Below are 23282 nucleotides of genomic sequence, written 5' to 3' on the forward strand. Positions count from 1 at the left end.
AGGCAGAAATAGAACAAGTTTCTCGGTGTGCAGATGCTCTTGGATACTGGATGTGAATAGGAAGAATTGGGGCATTGCAATCCTAAAGGACTCTGTGTTACATGATAATCCACCTTTGCTAAAATCAGTACTGTGTGAGAGGAAACAGGTTGTAGGAAAATTGTCTACTGAATGGACATAATTTCTAACTCCTAGTAAAAACCCCTCAAGTTATCCATGCTGGCTTTTCCTGTTGATGACACAAATTCCTCAATCTTTTTCCTAACAGGATTCCCTGGCCTGGAACAGCAGTATCCCTGGCTCTCCATCCCTTTCTCCTGCATCTATGCTATGGTACTGTCAGGGAACTGCCTGGTCCTCCATGTGATCCGGACTGAGCCAAGCCTGCATGAGCCCATGTTCTACTTCCTAGCCATGCTGGCCCTCAGTGACCTGTGCATGGGGCTGTCCACAGTGCACACGGTGTTGGGGATCCTGTGGGGGCTCAGCCGGGAAGTCAGTCTTGATGCCTGTATTGCACAGACTTACTTTATCCATGGTCTGTCCCTCACAGAGTCTGGGGTCCTTCTTGCCATGGCTTTTGATCGGTTTATAGCAATTTGCAATCCTCTGAGGTATACATCTATACTAACCAATGCCAGGATCATCAAAATTGGGCTGGGAATTTTAGGAAGGAGTTTCATGTTCATTATTGCTCCCATAACTCGCCTAAAATTTTTCCATTATTGCCGTCCCCACATCCTCTCCCACTCCTTCTGCCTGCATCAGGACCTACTCCGGCTGGCCTGCTCTGACATTCGATTCAACAGCTTCTATGCGTTAGCCCTGGTAATCTGCACCCTGTTTTTGGATTCAGTACTCATCCTTGGCTCCTATATCTTGATCCTCCACTCAGTCTTGGCTATTGCATCCCAAGAGGAGCAGCTCAAGTCATTGCAGACCTGTGTCTCCCACATCTGTGCAGTCTTGGTTTTCTATATCCCAATCATTGGTCTCACAATGGTGCACCGCTTTGGGAAGCACCTCTCTCCTGTGGTTCTTGTCCTCATGGGCAACATCTACATCATCTTCCCACCCCTGATGAACCCCATCATCTACAGTGTGAAGACCCAACAGATCCGTAGCAGGATTCAGAGGTGGTTCTCCATGAAGAGGTACTGAAAATATTTTGGACAGTATGTGGAATAAGTGGTTTAGATGCAGAAAACTGTGGGCAGGAAAAGGGAAGGGATGCATTGTTAAGGAAGTTGAAAATAAGGCAACTGAACATTAAGAGGTTATATGACATTCTATTAGTTAAAATATTTATATTTAAGACTTATTATGTAATTAAAAATTAAGTACTAATACTTAATACTTATTAAAACACAAGCTTTTTAATTCAAGTATAATATTGAAAATTCTGATAGTAGAGTCATTCACCACATGCCTCTGTCATCTCTGCATAGAAAAATATTTATAATTATTCAAAAACATATGTCTTATGACAAATATCTACATGGAAGTCATCCAAAAAAACACTTTGTGTCTATCAGTAAAGTTACAAAATAATCATCTCTTGGTGATGTTGCTTTGATCTACCTAGAAGATACAATTGTTCTCTAACCTCAAATGGGTATTATCAGAGTGGTTAATAGTCCACTTATGGGCCATCCCAAAATACCACCACTCTTCTCTACTCATCAATCCCTCAACAGACAACTCTGTCAGATGACATTTATAAATAAGCAGCTTTTACATGTATACAAATGACCACCAACCTCACTAAATTCCAGCTTAGAGAAATTGATGTCCTTTTGCTATCCAGAATAAGTGCTCCATTTATGTTTTATGTGATCTTCTGTTTTCCTTTCTGGATTTGGTGAATAGCAACTAGGCAAGACTTTTTATAGGGAACTTTCATATTATTTAAATAATGTATTACTTAAATAATGTGAGGTCAGCTGGCTAGCAATTAGGGAAAATAACAAATAATAAATTGTAGTCAATGCTGCAAGAAATGTGGAATTGAAATTCATGAAGACTTTCAAAGGGAGAATAAATTGCTGTCCTTTTTTATTTCTACACACACATAAGGTCTTCAACATCCTCATCATGAATTAGAGGAAAAATGTTTTATGCTTTAAGATGCAGCTAATATGAAGGACTTCTTGGAACTCTTTCCATGAATTGCTGAGAACAGGCTTGGCACACATTTCATCTTCTTACAGGATTTCCCCAAATATTCTAATTCGCCGTTATTTCTCCTGTTCTAGACTGGAGCTTCTGAATTATCAAGCTTGTGACTAAATTTTTATACCAATTGTTCCTCAAGAAGCAGTGCTGGTTTGAACTAGGTGATTATGGATTAGGATACATGGGTATATAGGACACAAGATGACCAGTAGAAAATATAAATATACATAACTGAATAGCCATTGAATTACAATCTTAATCATAATTGGTATAAAATAGAGTTAGATGAAGACGTGGCAAAGAGCTGTACACAGGCAAATGTTGGTTTGGTATAAGATTTCTTTGATGTCTTTCTTAGGTTTTGGAAATTTAAGGATTGAAGAAATCATAAGTTGTGTGGTAGACTGATCAATAAAAATAACTTCCAGGCTTCAAGAGTAATATGGCATCCAGGTGATACATCACATTGGTCCTTTTTCAACTTACCATTAAAATGTACTTAAAAGCATATAAAAAAATGTGAGAGTTTACAACTTTGAATACCTGGAAAATAGCCAGCAGATTGCAAATCTGAAAGTCTTTTCCACAGTCTGCATTGTAAATGAAGCTGGGTGAAAATATGTAATTAATAACATATGCCTCTTTACTCTGTAATCTGGGTTAGAATCACCAACCAGACTTTACTCAGAGAAACGTTTTTTCCATTCCAACTCATAATCAGAGTGATGGAGTTTAAAGCAACAATGATTGTGTTGCTTAAAAAATTGACTTTTCAATAGATGGTTGTCATAATTCTATTAAAGGAGGTTAAAAAGTCATGACTATCCATTATAGCAGGATGATTTAATATTGTTCTTTAAATATTAGTGGAAATGAGATAAGAAAATAATCAAGATGTTCATATGTGGTAGAAGAAGGTGATGTCATATTTACTTTTAAGTTACTATAAATGTAAACCCTGAGATATTTTATGAATTATTTATTAAAATTATAACTGTAAATGCATATAAATATATATTTAATATATCAACACTCTGCTAGGATGGTATGACAACACACAGTTAAAGAAATATAAACATATTTCTGCCCCTATTTAACTATATCTTCCTCCTCAAACAAGGCTATAGGTTGGCTGTGATTTAAAAAAATAACATTTTAATCTTAAATATTGATAGCTTCTTATGGAAGACAAAAAGTCTGAGAAACAAGTATTTAAAAAATTAAAGCAAGACTTTGGACTAGCTCTAATATTGATTAAATATTTTATGAAGCAAATTTATTTTATAAATAAGGTATATGAACAAAAAACACACAGAAAACTCAACATACAAGAATATTGAGTACATAAAAAATACTAGATACATAGAAATAATTAGTGAACAAATTTAATGAAAATCTAGTGGCATTTCATATCACTTGGGAAAATAGGGATTATTCAATAGCCATATGGGGAAATATAAAGCTGGTTCTATACCTAATTTCTTAATACAAATACAGATATTCCAAAATAAATTCCAGCCAGAACAATAGTATGTGAAGAAAAATGAAACTGCAAAATTAAGGAAAAGCTGCTATTTAATAAGGTATTTGGATAAGAAAACTTTCCAAATAAGGTCAGGAAACTGGAGTTCATAAAGCGAGGATCAATAGTTTAACTACACACACGCACGCACACACGCACACATACACACACAGCATATGCACACATTATCATAAGATAAAAAAGAATTAAAATATTAAAATCTTTGCAATTTAGGACATGACAAGAATTAATTTACTTAGGCAAGCATTTTTACAAATCAATATGGAAAGAAACAAAATAAGCCAATAGACAAAAGAAATTATTTAAATTGGCTGTACTTAGAAAAGAAATTCAAATTATCAATGTATACATATTAGAAGATATTCAAACTCATTTAAAATGAAATAATTACAAGCTTAAATAATAATGGGTCAAATAGAATTTCATATTTTCTATCCAACTGGAGAAATAAAATAAGGTTTTCACCATCCAGTGTTGCTGAGTGTGTTTGCTTTTATTTTGGACGTTAATTAGCAAGGGCTTTTTGGAGGTAAATATGTCAATGTTTTCCAAATGTTAAATCATCACACACTTTAATAATGAAATTCTTTCTTTAGATTTTCCCTTATTTGTTTGCCCAAATAACTATGCAATGTGTATGCCAAAATATATTCTTTGAAACAGTTACATGAAAACTAGGAGCAAATAATTTCTGAATCAATAGGGAAGTGGTTGAAAATACATTAACTCCAAATAACTGTAATTTCTCTAGTCAATAAAAATTGATGTATATTTACTAAACTAAAGGAATGGTCTTTAGGTATTTTAATGAAAAATAGCAAATACTTAACTATGGTATCCAATAGTAAGAAGTAGTAGATAGGAAATGTTAAAATGTATACTATTATACCCCTTTGGGGTTTGTTAGCTAATATTTATGAATTTCACAACATAGCCTAGGAATACTGGGAACATCCTATAATTGAAGAATGCTTTAGTTCTCATCTTAAGTATCAGTATCTCCAGGAAACTTCTCCTAACCCATCCACACTTCAACTTGATGTTAGATTCCTCATCTACATTCTGCTCTTGGTAACTATAATTCTATTGTTGTACAGATTAATGAGACTTTCGTGTTTATGTTTTTATATTCATTATTATATTCAATATTTTCTGTTTGTCCATTTGTTCACTGTTTCTAGCACAAGTTTTGAAATATGGTAGAAATCCAGAAATATTTTTAAAATTAGAAATTAGTTAATTAATGCTCTGGAATAAATTTTGTATGTGCTTTACTTCTGCTGTTTTAAACTTTAATCTTTAATTATGCTGATGCATATGGAGTTACAGATTATAATAGAAATTAAAGCAGTGAAGGTAGGAATGAAGACTAGAACTCAAGAACTCAGAATTTTGAGACGAACTCTTTATTTTAATACCTGTATCTCATAGGGACATTTAACTATAGCTTGCTTACAGGAATTCTCAAAATGTTAACAAGATTTTTGAATTGAAGTTTAAAATTCACTTTTTTCCTGAATTCATTCTATTTTTCTTTGACAGCAAAATATAACAATAATAAGAAATCAGTATTTGATGTTAGTGAGTTGCAGAAACACATAAAAATTACTAAATCTTGGCTGAATTAATTTTAAAGCTCCACTTCTCAACTGGTCATTTTCAACTTTGTCTCAAGGAATAAGCTTGTGGTTCATCAAACAATTTGTGTGGAGATTGTCATAATTTTCTCTCTCAGCCTTAAGATATTGAAATTTCTAATGGTGACAGAATTAATCCTGGGGAAATAACCAACTTTCAAAATTATCATAAATTCTGTCACTGTAAATGTCACAGAGTAATTAGATCTGATTGGCTACTATGCCTTTTGATGAAAACTTTAATCCAAATTTTCTCTTCCTGAATTATAACTACATGAACTAAGTGGAACAAGGTGGCTATAGTTAAGATTTCTGACAAGAGAAATAATATTTCTAGGTGGCTCATGACATAATCCAGTAGAATTACATGGTGATTTACCTGAAGCCAAACTCAGATTTAATGATAATCAAAGAGCAATTTCTTTCAGTCAAAGCAATAATTGATGTAAAACATTTGAATCTTTTTGATACCTAACACAACTATATCATTTATTTAATGATGTTAGTGCTGTGGGCATAAAGTTAGACTATTACATTTATTTTGCAATGAAATCACTAACAGGGCCTAGAGACCTTTATTTTTCATTACAGAGAACATGTGCATTATTCCCAGGAGGGACAATTTTACCTCAATAAAAGCAGCATAGCACAGTGGTTAACAGTGCAGCTCCTGTCTACAGACTGTTGGGGTTTAAAATCTGGCACAACCACTTGCTACCTGTATGTCACATGGCATGTTCTTAACCTCTAATGCATCAATTTTCATTTCTCTAAAGTTTGGATACCAATCAGGCCTAATTCATGAGGCTATTGTAAGGATTAAATGAATGAGTACATGTAAGATTCTTAGAATGGCTTCTGGCATATAGTAAACACTATATCTGCATTATTTATTTATTTACATGTAGTGTTATTAATTCTTGAAGATGAGTGTGATATCATTGTTTTAGACATAGTCCTGTTGTGGGTTGAATTCTGTCCCCCAATAAGAAATGTTGAAGTTGAAAGCCTTAGTACCTCAGGGTGTGACCTTATTTGGAAATAAGGTCATTGCAGATGGAATTAGTTAAGATAAAATGTGATCCGATTGGAGGCAGATGGGTGTTTAATCCTATATGACTGGTGTTCTTATAAGAAGAGAAGAGACACAGACAGGCCCAAGAGAGGAGAAGTTCATGTGAAGGGAGCCTACACAAAATAATGGATTAAAATAGAGTAAATGAAGGGCATGGAGAAGGAAGAAGAGAATAGAGTGACTGAAATATACCTTTACATTTTGCAATCTATGCCCTCATTCCTTGTACCTTACACACTCAGATAATCATAGAATTAGAGTATGTAATTCTGTAAACATACTCAGGGCTCATCTGTCCTTCTTGGATTCCTTGCAAGATAATTCATCTTCTCTCTGCACAATTGCTTGGCATCTCAGTTTCAGTGAGCACTGTGGAACTCCCATCAGAGACCATCTTCCCAAAGAGAAACATAGAGCCCTGTGTGGTGGCCCAGTGCCCAGGCCCCTCCTAAAAGCCCATAACAGACCTGCTTTAGCCAAGGACAAAGGTCAAGAGAGTAAAAAATCTCTCCAGAGGGGGAAGAATATAAGTACGGATGTAAAAAATGGCATTGATTATATCTTCGTCTTAAACATTGGGTCTCAGGCCCCTTTAATGATTATACTAGAGACACGAGGTCCTCATATTGTATGGAATGTCTTTCTTCTGAAACCATATATTGCCTTGTGCATTTCTGTTCCCTTTGCAGAGCACTAATGTTTGGCCAGCCATCACTGGAAAACTTCTGTTTGTAAGCCCCAATATACCCATGTCTGTTTCTGTGCCTGGTATGTTTTTTGGTCTAGCAGTTGCACCGTTCCATGCTCTGCACGAGCTTGATCTGGGTCCAAACACCCTGTTCATCCCCAATGTCTGGTGGTGGGGTGATTATTATAAACCAGCTGCTCCAGAAGTCACTGATGTACCACTGGACATACCTCTCTTATGTGTCATCTGTGGGTAAGCCAAATAATTGGGTGTATTACTAGAAATCAGAAAAACCATTTAAACATTGTCTTCCATATTAGCTTTAGCTGCAGACAACCCACAGCCCTCTAAATATATGAATCAGAGCATCCTTAATCCTTTAACCAAATACTAAGCTGGGAATGAGAGGCAAGACTGCAAGGCCCTGGAGAGTACAGCACCTGGGAATTTGAGCTGATCAGAGATTCTGTAAGTCATATAGTGCTGAGAGTTGCTAAAGTTCCAACAATCCTGAGTTTAGACATCTCACTGAAAACTGGGCATTCAGTTCACTGGCTTTTCCTTAGAAATAAATCTATGAGTATTACAGTAAAGAAACCCTAAAGCCCTATTAAGTAAGCCTCAAATCCAAGCTAACTGTCAAGTAAATGTAATGACCTTACAGAACAAAAGGCAGTGCTGTTTAAAAGAAGAGAACAGAGTCCAGACTTTCAAAATTATAGCATCTATACTTCCTGGCATACAAGTACAAAATACTAAATATGAAAAGAAGTAGGGAAGTGAGACTCTTAACCACAACAACCAACAACATCAATAACAAAAAACAGTGAGTCAGTAGAAACAGTTCCCAAAATAATTGAGACGTTGGAAGCAACAAACAGAAATGTGGGAATTAGCAGACATATATTATAAAATGCTCAAAGGTTTAAAGAAAAAGAAAGTTTAATCAGCGAACAAATGGAGAATCTCAGCAGAGTCATGACAACTAAATTTTTAAAGTATTAAACAAAAATACCAGAAATGAAAAATTTAAATATAAAATGAAAAACCCATATACTAGATTTAACATCATAGTGGATACTAAACAAGAAGCATTCAATGAATGTGGAAACAAGACAATAGAATTTCTCTGTGTGCTTGTTTGGATGTGTTATGTACTCCAGAAAAGACTATGTTCTTTTAATCCAATCTTGTTGGGGCAGACCTATTGTGGGTGGGAACTTTTGCTTAGGTTGTTTCCATGGAGATGTGACCCACCCATTCAAGGTGGGTCTTAATCCCCTTGCTGGAGTCCTCTATGAGAGGATGAAAGGCAGAGACATTTTGGAGAGAGCTCAGAGAAGCTAAGAGAGACAGAAGCCCAGAGATATTCTGGAGAAAGCCACTGAAACCAGAAGCTCAACCTGGGAGAGGACATGTAGACCCCAGCCATGTGCCTTCTCATGTGACAGAGGAACCCCAGAAGCCACTGGCCTTTCTTCAGAGAAGGTATTGTCTTATGATGCCTTCACTGGAATATTTTCATGGTCTTAAAATGTAAATTTGTGAACTAATAAACCCCAATTGTGAAAGCCAATCCATTTCTTGTATATTGCATTCTGGCAGCCTTAGCAAACAGAAACAAGAAGAAAGACTGAAAACTCAATCTGAGCAAAATCTTGATATTAAGTGACCTCTTGAATAATATCAACCATTTTAAAATATTATTTGACTCTTAGTAGGAGCAGAGAGACAAATAGAACAGAACAAATATTTGAAAAGTAATTTCAAAAAAATTCTTAAATTTGATTAAAAATGTTGACCTATAGGAAAAATGAATCTACAGAAAGCCTTATCTCAGCATTGCCAAGAACCAAAGATAATGAGAAAACCTTAAAAGCAGCTGGAGTGAAAAGATAAATTATATGTATGGGGGTAATGATAAGAATATTTTGCTTACTGTTCATCAGAAACAATGAAAGCAAGACAATGAAATGATGTATTTAAGATGCTAAAAGAAAAAATAAATATTTTTAACCTAGAATTCCATATATAACTAAAATAACCTTCAAAAATAGGGTGAAAAAGCAAACATTTTATATAGACAAAAGTTGAATGAATTGTTTACCAGGAAATGTGTAATACACTAAAGTTTAAAGAAGTCTTTTGGCTGAAAGCCAGCAATATCAAATTGAAACTAAGATATTAACCAGGAAATGTCAAACTTTTTCTGTGAAGGGCCAGGCAGTAAATATTTTAGATTTTGCAGGCCACATATGGTCTTTGTCACATATTCTTTTCTGCATTTTGCTTTGTTTTGTTTTGTTTCTTACAGTCCTTTACAAACACAAAAATCATTCACAAGACTTAGAAAATCCAGCCTTAGTCAGGATATGTCTTGTAGGATGAATTTTGTCCATCCCTAACCTACACAAAGGAATGAAGGGCACCAGTAATGGAAATATAAATGAGACAAAGTATTTGAGAATTAACCAACTATGGAAATTTGTTTTTAATTTAATTAGTGGACATAAAGATGATTGAATAAATGGAGAGAGAGTCTTACTTTTAGGTGGGCATATGATACCTTACATGTGCCATTTCTTTCCTAATCCACAAATCTACTGTGATGCAAATAAATATTCAAGTTTGATTTGAATTTCTTATACTTAAAGTTTTATGAAAAATTAAATAATCAGAAAGGGCTAAGAAGGGCAAGAGGTATGACTTGTCCTAACAGATTTTAAATCATACTATAAAGACATGGTAATAAATGGATAAAATATGACCAGAAGAACAGATAATAAGAACAAGAGAACCAACCACAGAATGCAGAGATTCTCATTTGCATATGGCAACTTATATAATTAGGATCATATCACAAACCAATAGAAAAAAGTAGACACGCTTTAGATGGTTCTGTGAAAAGAGATTTGTTTATGAAGAAAAATGAAACCAGATCCTACTAACAATACAGTTGGAAGATAATGTGAGAGGATGACTTTGTGACATAGGTATGAGAAATGAATTTTAAAAAATCCATGGATGACTTTACATTAAAATGGAGGATTTTTTCCAATTAGGGACATCATAGACAAAGTTAATGGATAACCAAATAGGAGAAGATATTAGCCATGTTTACCGCTGACAAATTTTAGGTTAGAATATCCAAGAAACACCTGCAAATGATTAAAGGAAAAACTCAGGCTACACAATAAAAATAAACTAACAAGTTAAATCAACTACTTTACATGAGAAAAAATTACTAATGTTTCTCCAGTATATGAAAGAATATCCAAATACATTAGTCATGGAAGAAATGCAGTATCTGAAACATATGAATAACTGAAAGGGTAATTTAATTGCTATATTAGACAAGAAAATATTAGAAGCTAAACATTTCCAGAGATAAAAGAAATATGATTACTTATGAACTGGTGAGAGAATAGATGGGTGTTGCTATTCCAGATGGCATCTAGCTACTCACTGACTCTGAAGAAACTGCAATTTCACAGAAGCCTGTGGGTGCATATGAGCACATGTGAATATGGGGAGAAGCAGCATGAGGTGACTGGACATATGGGAATTGTATCACATTAAGAAGGTATAAGGGCAAAGGAGTAACAGCATGGAGATCTTGACATATTCTTCGCTTTCAGATATTGGTGGACTTGTTCTTTTCATGAGCCCTAAATTAGAATCTCATGCTAAAGAGATGGCTATGAAGATACATAGACACAAGAAAACTGGGTAACATACAGATATTAGAATTAAAATTCTAATTCATACTATAATTAGGGTTTGCAATGTCCTCTCAATTTTAAGATTGTATGTCTACACTAAACTTTGCACTTCTTGACCTTCTTACAGTAATCGCTTAGGGGCTACACATTTGATTCACACCTCAGTAACACTTTGTACTGTTAACTAGGACTGTGCAACTAGCAATTGTATTTTCAAAAACAGATAAACCATATCCACAAGCAAACTCTGGGGAGTTTACAGTGTTAATACATCTGCCCTAGTGTTAATATGTTTGTGCATAGTCCTTGTTTGTGCATGGCCCAATCTTGTTTTCCCTCCATCTTTATGTCTTCATTATGTATAACCAGGAGACCTCTAAAATTCCAAAATCTGAAGAGACTCTAGAGCATTAGAGTATCCTATTACATGACCTGATTTGGCTTTTAACAGGATCATTCTGGCTGCTGTGTTGCAAATAGACTGAAGGAGGCCAAGGGTAGTAACAGAGACTATGAGGAGGCTATTATAACTTAGGTAAGAGATACTGGTGGCTTGGACCATGGAAGTGGAAGTAGTGAGAAATGGTTAGATGCTGGATATATTTTGAAAGTACAGCCAAAGAGATTTGGGATGAAAGGGAAAGAGGAAAGTTGAGTAACTTCAAGATTTTTGACCTACACAACTGGGATAATAGAGTCATGATGCACTGAGCTAGGGGGCCTGTAAGAACAGGTATCAGCAGGGAGTGAGAGTCTGGGGATGGAGTGCAAAATAGCAGGAGTTTAGTGTTGAACTCTTAAGTTGAAATACTTAGGATATCCAGGTTGAGCTATTGTGTAAGATATACAAATCTGGAGAGCATACAAGTCTGGAACTCAGAGGAGAGGTAAGGACTAGAAATGTACATTTGGAAATGTCAGTGTATGGATGTTTTTTAAAGTTCAGAGTACTTAGCCTGAATTTCATGGCTCTCTGTTCCAGTTTGCTAGTGCTGCCATTATACAGAACACCAGAAATGGATTGGCTTTTATAAAGGTTGTTTATTTGGTTGCAAATTTACAGTCCTAAGGCCATAAAAGTGTCCAAACCAAGGCATCACTGAAGAATGGACGATGGTGTCTGGAACTCCTCTGTTAGCTTGGAAGGAACATGGCTGGTGTCTGCTGATCCTTTAATTCTGGGTTTTGTTGCTTTCAGCTTGGAATTCCAGTGGCTTTCTCTCTAAGGGTCTGGGAGTCCTCTCTTATCTTCTCTGGGGTAAACTCTGGGCTTCATCTCTTTGCTTAGCATCTCCAATCATCTTTCTGTCCATATCTCCAAGTATCTCTTAGCACCTCTGTTGGTTCCAGCTCCTGTTCCTCTTAAAGGAATCAAGTGATCTAATCAAGACTCACCCAGAATGGGCAGGGCTACACCTCCATGGAAATATCTAATCAAAATGTTTCACCTATAGCTGGGTGAGTCACACTCCATGGAAACAACCTAATCCAAATATCCCACAAGATTGATTAATACATGGCTTTTGGGAGGACATAATATATGTCCAGCACTCTCTCCATGGCATGGTTTCTACTTTAATTTCTAACTTTACTTTTTGCCAGTCAGTTGCTCAAATTTGTCTATGTGCTATCTCCTGAACAAGACCTGTGCTGTATCATCTCCTAGTCAGTGGTCATGTGGTTTTCTCTACATAGAATGCCATCTTTCTCCTCATTGATCTTTGACTTTTAAAAGCCTGGGATCCTATTTATAAAACTAAAGGTGTGCTGACTAAATGTAATGTTTGAAAATCAAAAGGTACAGATCAGTAAGATAGCAGTCTACAAATTTTTCATTTGCTTTAAATTGAAAGTAGTATCATACTGTATTACTTTTAAGCAAAGTATAGTAAATATTTTAAACAAAGTATAGTTAATGTTTTATTTGAAAATTTCTAGAGTTCAACTCTTTGTTGTGTAACCAATTTCTTTCAAAATGGAGGGTGTTCTGGTTTGCTAATGCTGCTGTTATGCAAAATACTAGAAATGGATTGGCTTTTAGAAAGGGGACATATTAAATTACAAATCTACACTTCTGAGGCCATAAAAGTGTCCAAACTAAGGCATCAACAAGATGATACCTTAACTGAAGAATGTCCATTGGCATCCTGGTGTCCAGAACAACTCTGTCAGCTGGGAAGGCATGTGGCTGGTGTCTGCTGTTCCTTTGCTTCCAGGTTGCATTTCAAAATGGCATTCTCCAAAATGTCTCTGGGTCTTTCTTAGCTTCTTAAGCTCCTATGTATCTAAGCATCAGGGTCTTCTCTTAGGTTCTCCAGAGCAAACTCTGGGCTAGCATCTCCAAACATCTCCAGCATCTCCAAATGTTAGCATCAGTGTCAGCTCTTAGCTTCTCTCCAAAATATCCCTCTCGGCTGCTCTGAGATCCTTGTTTGTGAGCTCTTTTATAGGACTCCATGGATTAAATCAAGACCCACCCTGTATGTGTGGGGTCCATATCTCCATGGAAATAATTTAATAAAAAAACATTTTGCCCACAGTTGATTGAGTCAAGTCTCCATGGAAATGCTCAATCAAAAGATTCCAACCTAATCAACACTAATACATCTGCCCCCACTAGACTGCATTAAAGAATATGGCTTGGGGTGGTGGGGTGTATAATGTATCCAAGCTGGCACAGAGGGTATGAAACAGAATTAGTCCTGGTTCTGCGGTTGAGTCACAAGTATACCTGTCAGTGACCAAACATTTTACAGAGCTACATACCACCTGATGAACTGCAGTTCACAGGAGCTACAGAGGAAGATATTTCAGGTTATTATCTTGCTTGGATTAACCTTCTCTTTGGGTAAGACTTGGAAGCCAAATCCATGTAATATCAAGACTCTGGGAGAAAAGTTTAACTAACTCAGGAGGATGTCACTGAAGATTCATTGGCAAGATTTGCTTTTCAGTTTAAGGGAGAGATACTTTTCATTCTTTGACTTCATTTGGAAATAGCTGTGGAAACAGTTTTTTCTGTTTTTTTTTTCCTCCCTCTAGATTTTGGTTTCCCTGAGATGTTGGCTGAAAAAACCTGATTTATACCTTTCTTTGGCAAATGATACTTTTTCTGAAAGGTTAAGATTATATGTTACATCAGCAATTGTGATCTTATTCAAGATGTTTGTTTTCTATCATTTAATTCTCCTTTTAAATAAATCTTTTCATTTTTAAAATGCATAATACAAAAATCTGTATGATCTTAGACTGTTGCAGTTGGAAGTGGCCTTGAGGATAACTGAGATGAGTGAATTTCAAATTAGTTTCAAACCAACACAGTAAAAAGCATATATCACATCACTACCCAATAAACACATGTACCTCACAAATACATAGGTGTATATAATAGAAACAGAAATTTTATTACATGATACTTAACTTACTACATTTGAGGCTTTCTGTATGAGATCTTCTGTCCTTTTATTCTATTTCCTCTTTCTTTTCTTCTCTCTCCTCCTCTTTTTTTATCATCATCTTCTTCTCTGGTCTTCTCTTTCTTCTCTCTTTATACTCTCAAGCTTTCTATTCTTTTTCATTCTCCCTCATCCTCCTCATTTTCTCTCATTACTCTCTCATCTCTCACTCTTTTCTCTCCCTCCCTTTTTAACTTCATCTTCTCTACTCTCTCTACCTGTACATTTTCCTTCCCTCCCTCTCTTCCTGCTGTTTTTTTTTTCTTTTTACCTCATCTCTCTCTTTTTCCTTCTTCTCTATACTATTGCATTTTTAAAAATACTAGTGCTGCTCCACTAATTGGTCCCACCACAAATTTGAAAAGCTTTGACCAGATCAAACTCCTCAATTTGCACTTAAGGAAACTGAGGCTGATAGAGATGAAAGAACTTCAAGAAGATCACATATTAAGTCCTAAAAACATCTCATCATTGACAGATTTGGATTTAGGAGGTAGGACTTGAAAGATTTTCAAAGAAACCAAAATAACCCAGGCTATTGTTTTTAAACAACAAAATGAGAACATCCTATTAAATTTCTGAACCTAAGTCTCCTTGTTCGGAAGAGTACAAATGGTAACAAGTTGAAATTCTGAGCAATAATGGCCAGGTAAAAATTTGGAAATTCCCACAGCTTTCCAGTTTAATACATTTTGTGTCCTTGGAAAGTTACACTTTTTTCCAAGCAGGGAGCAGTTCTTACATTTATGGATAACAACTAAAGGACTTGAAGACTCTATTGTATATAATTGCACAGTATCCTTGCATTACATTTAGGACATGGAGGAAACAGTAGAAGCCATTAATTTATTTTCATAGTGCTAGGAAAGGGCCTGAGGGTGAAGATTATAAGCAGTCAGAGTTTGATAAAATATCCCTAAGTTTAGCCCCTTGCCAGGAGTTAGCATGTTTGATCAATGAATGCCAGAGAAACATGCTAAGGTCAAGGGCAAGCGAAAGCAATGAAAAGTTAGAAATTCATTGTTTTCAGTAAGAATTGCTGTGCGCGAAGTGCCATGGTATGCCAAGAGACAGAGAGAAATAAGAATGAGAAAAATTAACATCATCAGTGTTATATGGAAGAGAGCAGACTTGTCTATCAGTATCAGCAGCAAATAAACAGCTTTTATCTTGGGGGGAGATTGGTGATGCCAATAAAGGAGCCCACCCAACATTTTATTTTCCCTTCATCTTCCTTTTGTTTCTTTGTGCCTTTTTCCTGAACTGACTTTGGATGTAATGGTTTTTTTTGTAATTTAGTCTCCATTGATTTCCTTTTCTGTTTTCTAGGAAGGTGCATCAAATATTTAATAATGGATTTTTTTGTGATAATGAAATAAATTTGATAATATTTGGATTTAGGGGAATGACTTCTAGATCCTACTAGCTACTGAAATAATTGTTTTTTTGTGTAAGACTTTTATAATATATGCATTATAAATAACAGATCCATTGTCAAATTATGAGTGCCATCCTCACAAGATCTGGGGACAAAGAGAAAAGCAAAGAAAGGTGTACAAAAGGTGTGCTGCAGTTGACTCATACTGGCTCACAAGACCAATTGTATGCATCTTTTCCAACTCCATTGACCAGTGACTTCATGGTAATAGGTTGAAATAAACCTTGATGTAAATACTCCATGGAAATTAACAAATGCTCTAAATCACTGCTTTCATTTGATTTATTTATTTATGTATTAATTTATTTGAAAGCTGGTTTATATTATATTACTGGATGTGGTAAAAGCAAAAAAATATTAAAAAGCAAAACAATCAAACCTTTGAATAATTGATTCTTAAGATAAAGGTATTGGATGCTGGTTAATCAGTATCACTAGTTTTGGATCAAGAGGTAAAAACTTTCTTGTAGTTTTGATGAGAATTTGGAGTTAACTGAAGAATTAAAAAGGCAGCACATCTCCTAAGATTCTGTTAATAATTTAGAAATATTTAAAGTAATTCACAGCCACTAATAATTAGCCTCCTGGGTTCACTGTGCTACTTTTATAGACATCAGGAAAGAAAGAAAATTTAGAAGTCTGAAAAGAATCTAGATAAGAAAATAAAACACCTTACAATTAATATTTATCCTTACTCTGAATTTCATTCCAATAGTTATTATATTTTCTGTGTTCTTTGATAAGTTTGTGAACTATTCTACATTAATATAATTTTTTTACCTTTATGTTAAAAGTAACTACATTAGCTTCTATCCCTGTTAAACAATTTACTACACTTAGCATAATGTCATTTACTTGTATTTAAGACATGCCATTATGGTAGACACTGAGATGTCTGTCAACAAATGAATGAACTAAAACAGTATTGTATAGAATATTATTAGCCAAAATAGATCAATCAAAAAAATAGAATGCAATACAGATACATGATACAATGTGGATGATAAGCAAAGGATTCCAATGATTAAAGACATATTATAGTTTTCTGTTTATTTGCAGTGTACAGAATAAAAAATTTATGGAGATAGTAAATATATTAGTAGTTATTTAGGGCTGCAGGAGAGGTAGAGAGTGATCCCTGATGGGAACAGAGTTTCCTTGGGGGGAGATGAAAATGTTCTAAACTTAGATTATGGTGATGGCTGCACAACTCTGTAAAGAAAGCAAAACCACTGATTTGTACACTTTTGGTAGGTGCCATTCATGTTATGCAAACTGTACTTCAACAAAGCTGTTTAAAAATTGGATGTGTAAAATGAGATTTTTTCAGATATATAAATGCTGTTATCACTCTTCTAATGGAGAACTGCAAATAAGCACTAAATGAAGATCTTCAGGCTGAAGAAAAATTATCAAATGCAAATTGAAGTCTACTTAAAGGAAATGTAAAATAATATATTTCTATTTCTTCAACTTAATTAAAATATATTGAATTTTAAATACAATAATATAAATTTAATACAGGATTTATAAAATATTGAAATGGAAATGCCTGTCATTAATAATGCAAATTCAAGTAGGTAGTATATGAAAACATACCATTCTGGTGTTCTTACATAATACTGGAAGGGTTATGTTAATAATTCCTACAATTATAATGCTCATTCAGAGTAAACTGAGAGTTGGAATATACATTTTCTTTTTACTAATTTTAGAAAATGTTCTAAACATAAAATAAAAAGATACAATTCAAATGCAATAGAGGAGATAAAGATAGTTTATTAATAAATGATGGAAAATGCAACAAAGATAAATATAACACTAGTAACAAGATAGTAGACTCAACTTTTAATTAACCTGTAATCAAACTGAAGGATTTCTATAGAGGTAAAGAAACCATAGACATAAGTAAAAGATGGATGATTGATTGGTAGAAGATATTTGCAATATCTATGACTGGCAAGGTTGAGGTCAGAATATCCAAGAAACATCTCCAAATTAGCCAGAAAATGCAGACTCTCCAATAGAAAGCTGACAACCTATTTAAAGAAAAAAAAAATACAAAGGCTCTCCAGCATATCAATAGATGTTTAAAATCTTTAGTAAGGAGGGAAGTACAAAAAACAAAACAAAACAGTAAATAAATAAAACAATGGTATGCCACTTAAACCCCATATTAGATCAGAAAAAAAAGAAACCTAAAAAGTGGCAGGGATTTAAAGAAATAAATATGATAATTTTTGCCCAGTTGGAGGAAAAATGGACAGATTTAGCCTTAATGGAGAGCAGTCAAGTAACCACTGAATCTGAAGAACTAAATTCACATGAGTGGGTGGGTGTCTATCAGCACATATTAACAGAGGGAGAAGCATAAATGATTTGCTGTATGGGAATTGCATCATGGTAAGTACATACAAAGGAAAAGTGAATAACTCTATGGAGATCATGAAACATCTTAAGCCAACTTTACACTTTCAGATGAACTTATTCTTTTTCTGAAACCTAAGTGAGAATACTATTCCAGAATAGTCATTCTGGAATTGTGATTTGCAATGTCTTTCTCTTAATTTTCATATAGTTTTCCACAGCAAATATATTAGCTCATCTCAGTTTTTTCACAGCAGTCTCCATTGAGCCACACATTTACTTGACATATTAGACATCTCATTTGACTGAGAACCATGGGGCAGGCTCTAGAGAATGTGTTCACCAAAGGAGAATCAGATAGCACTGTCCACATACAGGCCCTGGGGAGTTTACAGTGTAAAAATGCCTTTCTCGATGGTCAGAGCTACTGCTTTTTTGCTTAGTTCTCACCAAGTCCTGTTTTCTTTTCAATACTATGCCTCTTATGTGTATAATTAATAAGCTCTTGGACCTTTCAAACCTCAGGAGCCTCCCAAGCACTGGAATAATTCATTATAATGCAACTTTAACTACCAATTTTACCACAGAATCCCCACTGTTTTAATGGCAACCACTGGCAAATATTTTAACCATTCCCTCATATACAGACTGGCTTGGATGCCGCAGTGACAAATGATCATTTGAGGATTTGCAGAGAGCACCATTTATATTTTATCATCTACAATGTATCATGGAATGTGGTATAGTTTTCAAGATAAAGCTGATGAAAGTAAAGTAGGAAAAGAATATGTGTAAATATATAACTGATATTAATCATTTGTGAGACCTTTAGTAAGAAATATAATAGGTAATTTTGATCCAAAGCTCACTCTTTATGGAAGGACTAGAGAGGTTTCTGTTACAACATGGTTATGTAACTCATGCCAGAAATGATTTTGAAAGAGTATATTCTAAGAAGACAGTTGAAGTAAATGAAAGAATGAAAGATAGACAATTACTATGACTAGACTGACTATCTTTGGAACGTCACATGGTTGGGTAGCAAGATAAAAATCTGTGAAATTCTTAATAGATTGTAGAGTATGTACAGAGGCATCCATATTTCACTCAGAATTTATTGACAGTTTACAGCATTTCAGTACCTACCTTATATTTCTCACAGGCTGATTGAAGACTGATATGAAAATAGACAGAAAATATAAGGTAAGAGCTCTAATAGAAATATAGATTTAAAGGCTGCTTGAATGATGTATTTGAGTTAGAAAGGTTGAGGTGGCAAGGAAAAAAAATGTTGAAATTTATTAAATGGCTAGTGTTGGTATTTCCCAGCAAATAACATACAATTAGATGGAATAACATGTAACATGTTTTGGGAGAACATGTTTTATTGTGTTTGAGGAATCTTGGTTTGTTATTTTATGTGTGTGTGTGTGTGTGTGTGTGTGTGTGTGTGTGTAGCATTCATTAAAAATCAGTGTAGAAAACACCATGGTATTCCAATAGAATCATCTAATCTGAAATGGCAGATTCCAGGGAGGGAGCTACACTGACTGACCCAGATTCAGGTAAACTATCAAAGCCCACACTGGCAGAAAGAATATGGTGTTTATATGGTTCAGAAACATAAGGAATGATGGTGCAAACAGGAAGTTTGAGAGGTCTGAGCAGGTGTTCTGACTGCCCTGGTAGACGGTCTGCTGAAGTTAATGTAAAGAATGATCTTATTGTAAACAAACAAACAAAAAAACAGATTTCTGCATTTCACTTAAAACAACCTGGGACAGGGGAGAGTAGACTTTCTGGGAGAATGGGGTGACAGCACAAGCAGACCATGCTTTTGGGATTGTTCCCTGCAATTTCCCCTGCATTCTAAACACTAGTGCCCTTACAAGGAGTATCCCCTGTTTAAGAGGAAGTCACTTTACTTCTTTGTTGGTATGTGGAAATGTTTCAACCTTGTAAATAAATATATTGAAAATTAAAAAGACAATTTTTAAATCTAGTAATATTTCCTAGCTAGAGTTTATGCATATATTTCTAGGCATGTTATTTTGCTTCTTACACTTCCAGCCCTTTACTTGTCATTAGCTCCGTCCTTTCCAATCAGCCTCTTGTGTGTTTGATTCCCCTGAAGCAGGTATAAGAATGTAACTGGGCTAACCAAGTTTCCAGTGAAAAAGGATTATTCAAGGATTTTTGTAAAAAGCCAAAGTTTAACAAACACACTTGAAATTCTTTCATACTTTGAACATTCAACATTTGAAGATTTGCTCTTAAGTTCATATCTCTGTCTGGGTTATGGGCCACATGTTTTACATAGCAAATTCTAAAACCCCAAAGTTTAAGCTGTGAGCTATTCTGAAATGTTTTGTAATGATTCTTTGACACTTCTCAATTCCTTACAAGGAAACATCTTAGATATTCACTCACATAGGCTGAGAGTAGCTTATGTTGAATAGGAGAATGTACATACCATAACCAGAAGGTGTTTTCCCCAGAGATATTTTAGAAATCCAGACAAGGCATTATAATTAGGAACATTTATCATTTTTTCTTTTTAGCTTTTACATTAGTGGACTTCAGGAGCAGGAATCTAGATGCTGGGAGGTATCAGACACTTAAAAGCACATTATCAACACTGGGGTATATATTCTAGAATTATGATACTAGGTAGAAATTGGATCCTAGAAAGATGGATACAGGGCATTTATCAAAATTAGAGATGAGGTAAGAGCAAAAGTTATAGGAAGCTATTCTTTAGGCTGGGAACAAGAGGGCTGGACAGGACGAGTTGCTTTGCTCTTCTCTGTTTAGGCAGGATGGACACCACAGCCAGAGACAGGGATGTACAGCCAGTACTCAAGACTGCAGAAAACAGACTGGGCTGACATCATCTCATTAAATAATGTGCTTATTTGTGGCAATTTTAAATCCTATCACAGCATGAAAAAATAAATTCTTCAAATTTTTAGCAGTTATTTTCACTGTTCCCTATATGGTTGTACAATTCTGCCTATCTTCAGATCCTAAGGAGTTGGTCTAAAATAGGAGTATATTTTCCCCTGATTGATGATGAGGCATTTATTGCCTTAAATGTTCACATGTTTGATCTTGTATTTTGGCTATAACAGGCTGAATTCCTGTTTGTTTAGTTATAGTATCTCTGGATAAGAGTATTATTCAAATAATTATTGCATTTTGAATTACCTTTGCCTTATTGTGTGAGTGTGTGTGTATTTATGTGTGTTTCTGAATTTGATCTTAGTTTTCTTGGGAACAGAGACCTCACTGTTTTTTTCTGATTGTTTATATCTTAGAAAGCAACACTGGCTTAACCACAAAATTAGGCTATTTTATTGCTAATTTCTCCTTCAGTAGGAAATAAAAGTGACAGAGTATAATAGAATAAAATTTCAGAAATAAGATAGAAAATCTGAAGTGTATTGATCATATTCTTATTTGCAGTTGAAGATGCTGGGGCTCAGAATATGAAGTGACTTATCCAACAAATTATGGACATCTAGGTGAAGAGCCAGCTCTTTAAACAGTCCACTATAGAGTGTGTCCAGAATCCTCACATGCTGGATCATGGAATAATCATTCTTTCATCCTGATTTCTGCCCATAGATTTGCCTGGCAACTTTGCATCTGATCATGCAACCTCTCCAGTAATAACATGGCAGATAATGTGACCCATCACTACATCTCATCTTTCTTCCTGGTTGGTGTTCCTGGTTTGCAAGATTTTCACTGCTGGATCGGCATTCCTGTCTGTCTTCTCTTTGCCTTCACCCTGCTGGAGAATAATGTAATCATTATTACTGTCAAACTAGAGCCAAGCCTTCACCAGCCTATGTACTTCTTCCTTTGCATGCTAGCAATGAATGACATGGCTCTTGCATCTTCTACAGCTCCCCAAATGCTTGCGATCTTCTGGTTGGGTGCTCACAGGTTTGACTTTAATATCTGCCTAGCACAAATGTATTTCATCCACACATTTTGCATTATTGAGTCAGCCCTTCTAGTTGCCATGGCCTTTGATCGCTATGTGGCTATTTGTATCCCTTTGCATTATGCAACTATTCTAACAACACCCACTGTCATCAAGATGGGTCTTGCTGGTATGACTCGAGCTATCTTTACGGTTTTACCCTGCCCTCTTCTTATTAAGAGACTACCATATTATACCAAATATGTCATCCATCATGCCTATTGTGAGCACATGGCTGTGGTGAAGCTGGCCAGTGCAAACACCCTTATTAACAGAGCATATGGCATCTCTGTGGCCCTTTCTGTGATGGTTTTGGACCTAGGGCTTATAGCCACATCCTATATCAAAATTCTCCAGGCAGTCTTCCGGCTCCCTTCTCAGAATGCTCGCTCTAAAGCACTGGGCACCTGTGCTGCCCATGTCTGCACTATACTTGTTTCCTACACACCTGCACTATTTAGTTTCCTAACTCACCGCATTGGCAGGAAGGTACCCCCAAGTGTCCACATAATCTTTGCAAGTTTGTACCTTCTGGTGCCCCCAACAGTCAATCCCCTAGTGTATGGTGTCAAGACCAAGCAGATCCGTGACCAAGTTATAGGGCTTTTCTTCCCAAACAGGATGATTTCTCAAAAGTAAAACTTTTAATATCAGCCTGTATTGATTTAATCTGGCTCATGAAGCTATGGTACATTAATGAATAGTTGTAACCTTTTCCCCAAAATGTTATTTTTCAATTTAGCCATGCCTTGTAGCATGAATAAGTGATATTCTGCATTCAATTTTTTTCTCCATCTCCTTTAAAATTTTTGTATTTTCAGTTTTTCTTTTTAGAGATAAAAGAACGCCTCACCATCAGAAACTTTCAATAAATATTTATTGGGGAATATGGGATAAAAATACATGAATTTTAGCTTTGGTACTGACATTTCAACAGCTTGGTAGCTGTTACTCTGTCCTTGTAACAAGGAAAACAGCTCAAAAACTGGGGGGAAAAACTTTGCTTGGACCCACCAGAGAATTGAGATAGTATGACAAGTTGCCAACCCAAAATCTATGGAGACAGATGAATACAGCTGAAATCACCTTACCTGAATCAGGTAATCAAAAAAATTCCCTGACCCTGCAAGATTTGTTAAAAGAAATTCTTCAGGGAGAAGGAAAATGATACAGGTAAGAATGCTGGTTTAG

At 35.3% G+C, this 23282-nt stretch overlaps 2 protein-coding genes across 2 annotated transcripts; both read left to right on the plus strand.

Annotated features, from left to right (window-relative positions):
- The first annotated feature begins 216 nt into the window (after positions 1-216).
- Positions 217-1161, plus strand: LOC119538001 (olfactory receptor 51V1-like). The gene has a single exon (XM_037840676.1). It carries the CDS (start codon positions 217-219, stop codon positions 1159-1161), a length of 945 nt encoding a protein of 314 aa, XP_037696604.1.
- A 20615-nt stretch (positions 1162-21776) lies between these two features.
- Positions 21777-22730, plus strand: LOC119538384 (putative olfactory receptor 52P1). The gene has a single exon (XM_037841296.1). It carries the CDS (start codon positions 21777-21779, stop codon positions 22728-22730), a length of 954 nt encoding a protein of 317 aa, XP_037697224.1.
- Positions 22731-23282: the final 552 nt, after the last annotated feature.

The sequence above is a fragment of the Choloepus didactylus genome, chromosome 6 (genome assembly GCF_015220235.1).
Source record: "Choloepus didactylus isolate mChoDid1 chromosome 6, mChoDid1.pri, whole genome shotgun sequence".
Lineage (NCBI taxonomy): Eukaryota > Metazoa > Chordata > Mammalia > Pilosa > Megalonychidae > Choloepus > Choloepus didactylus.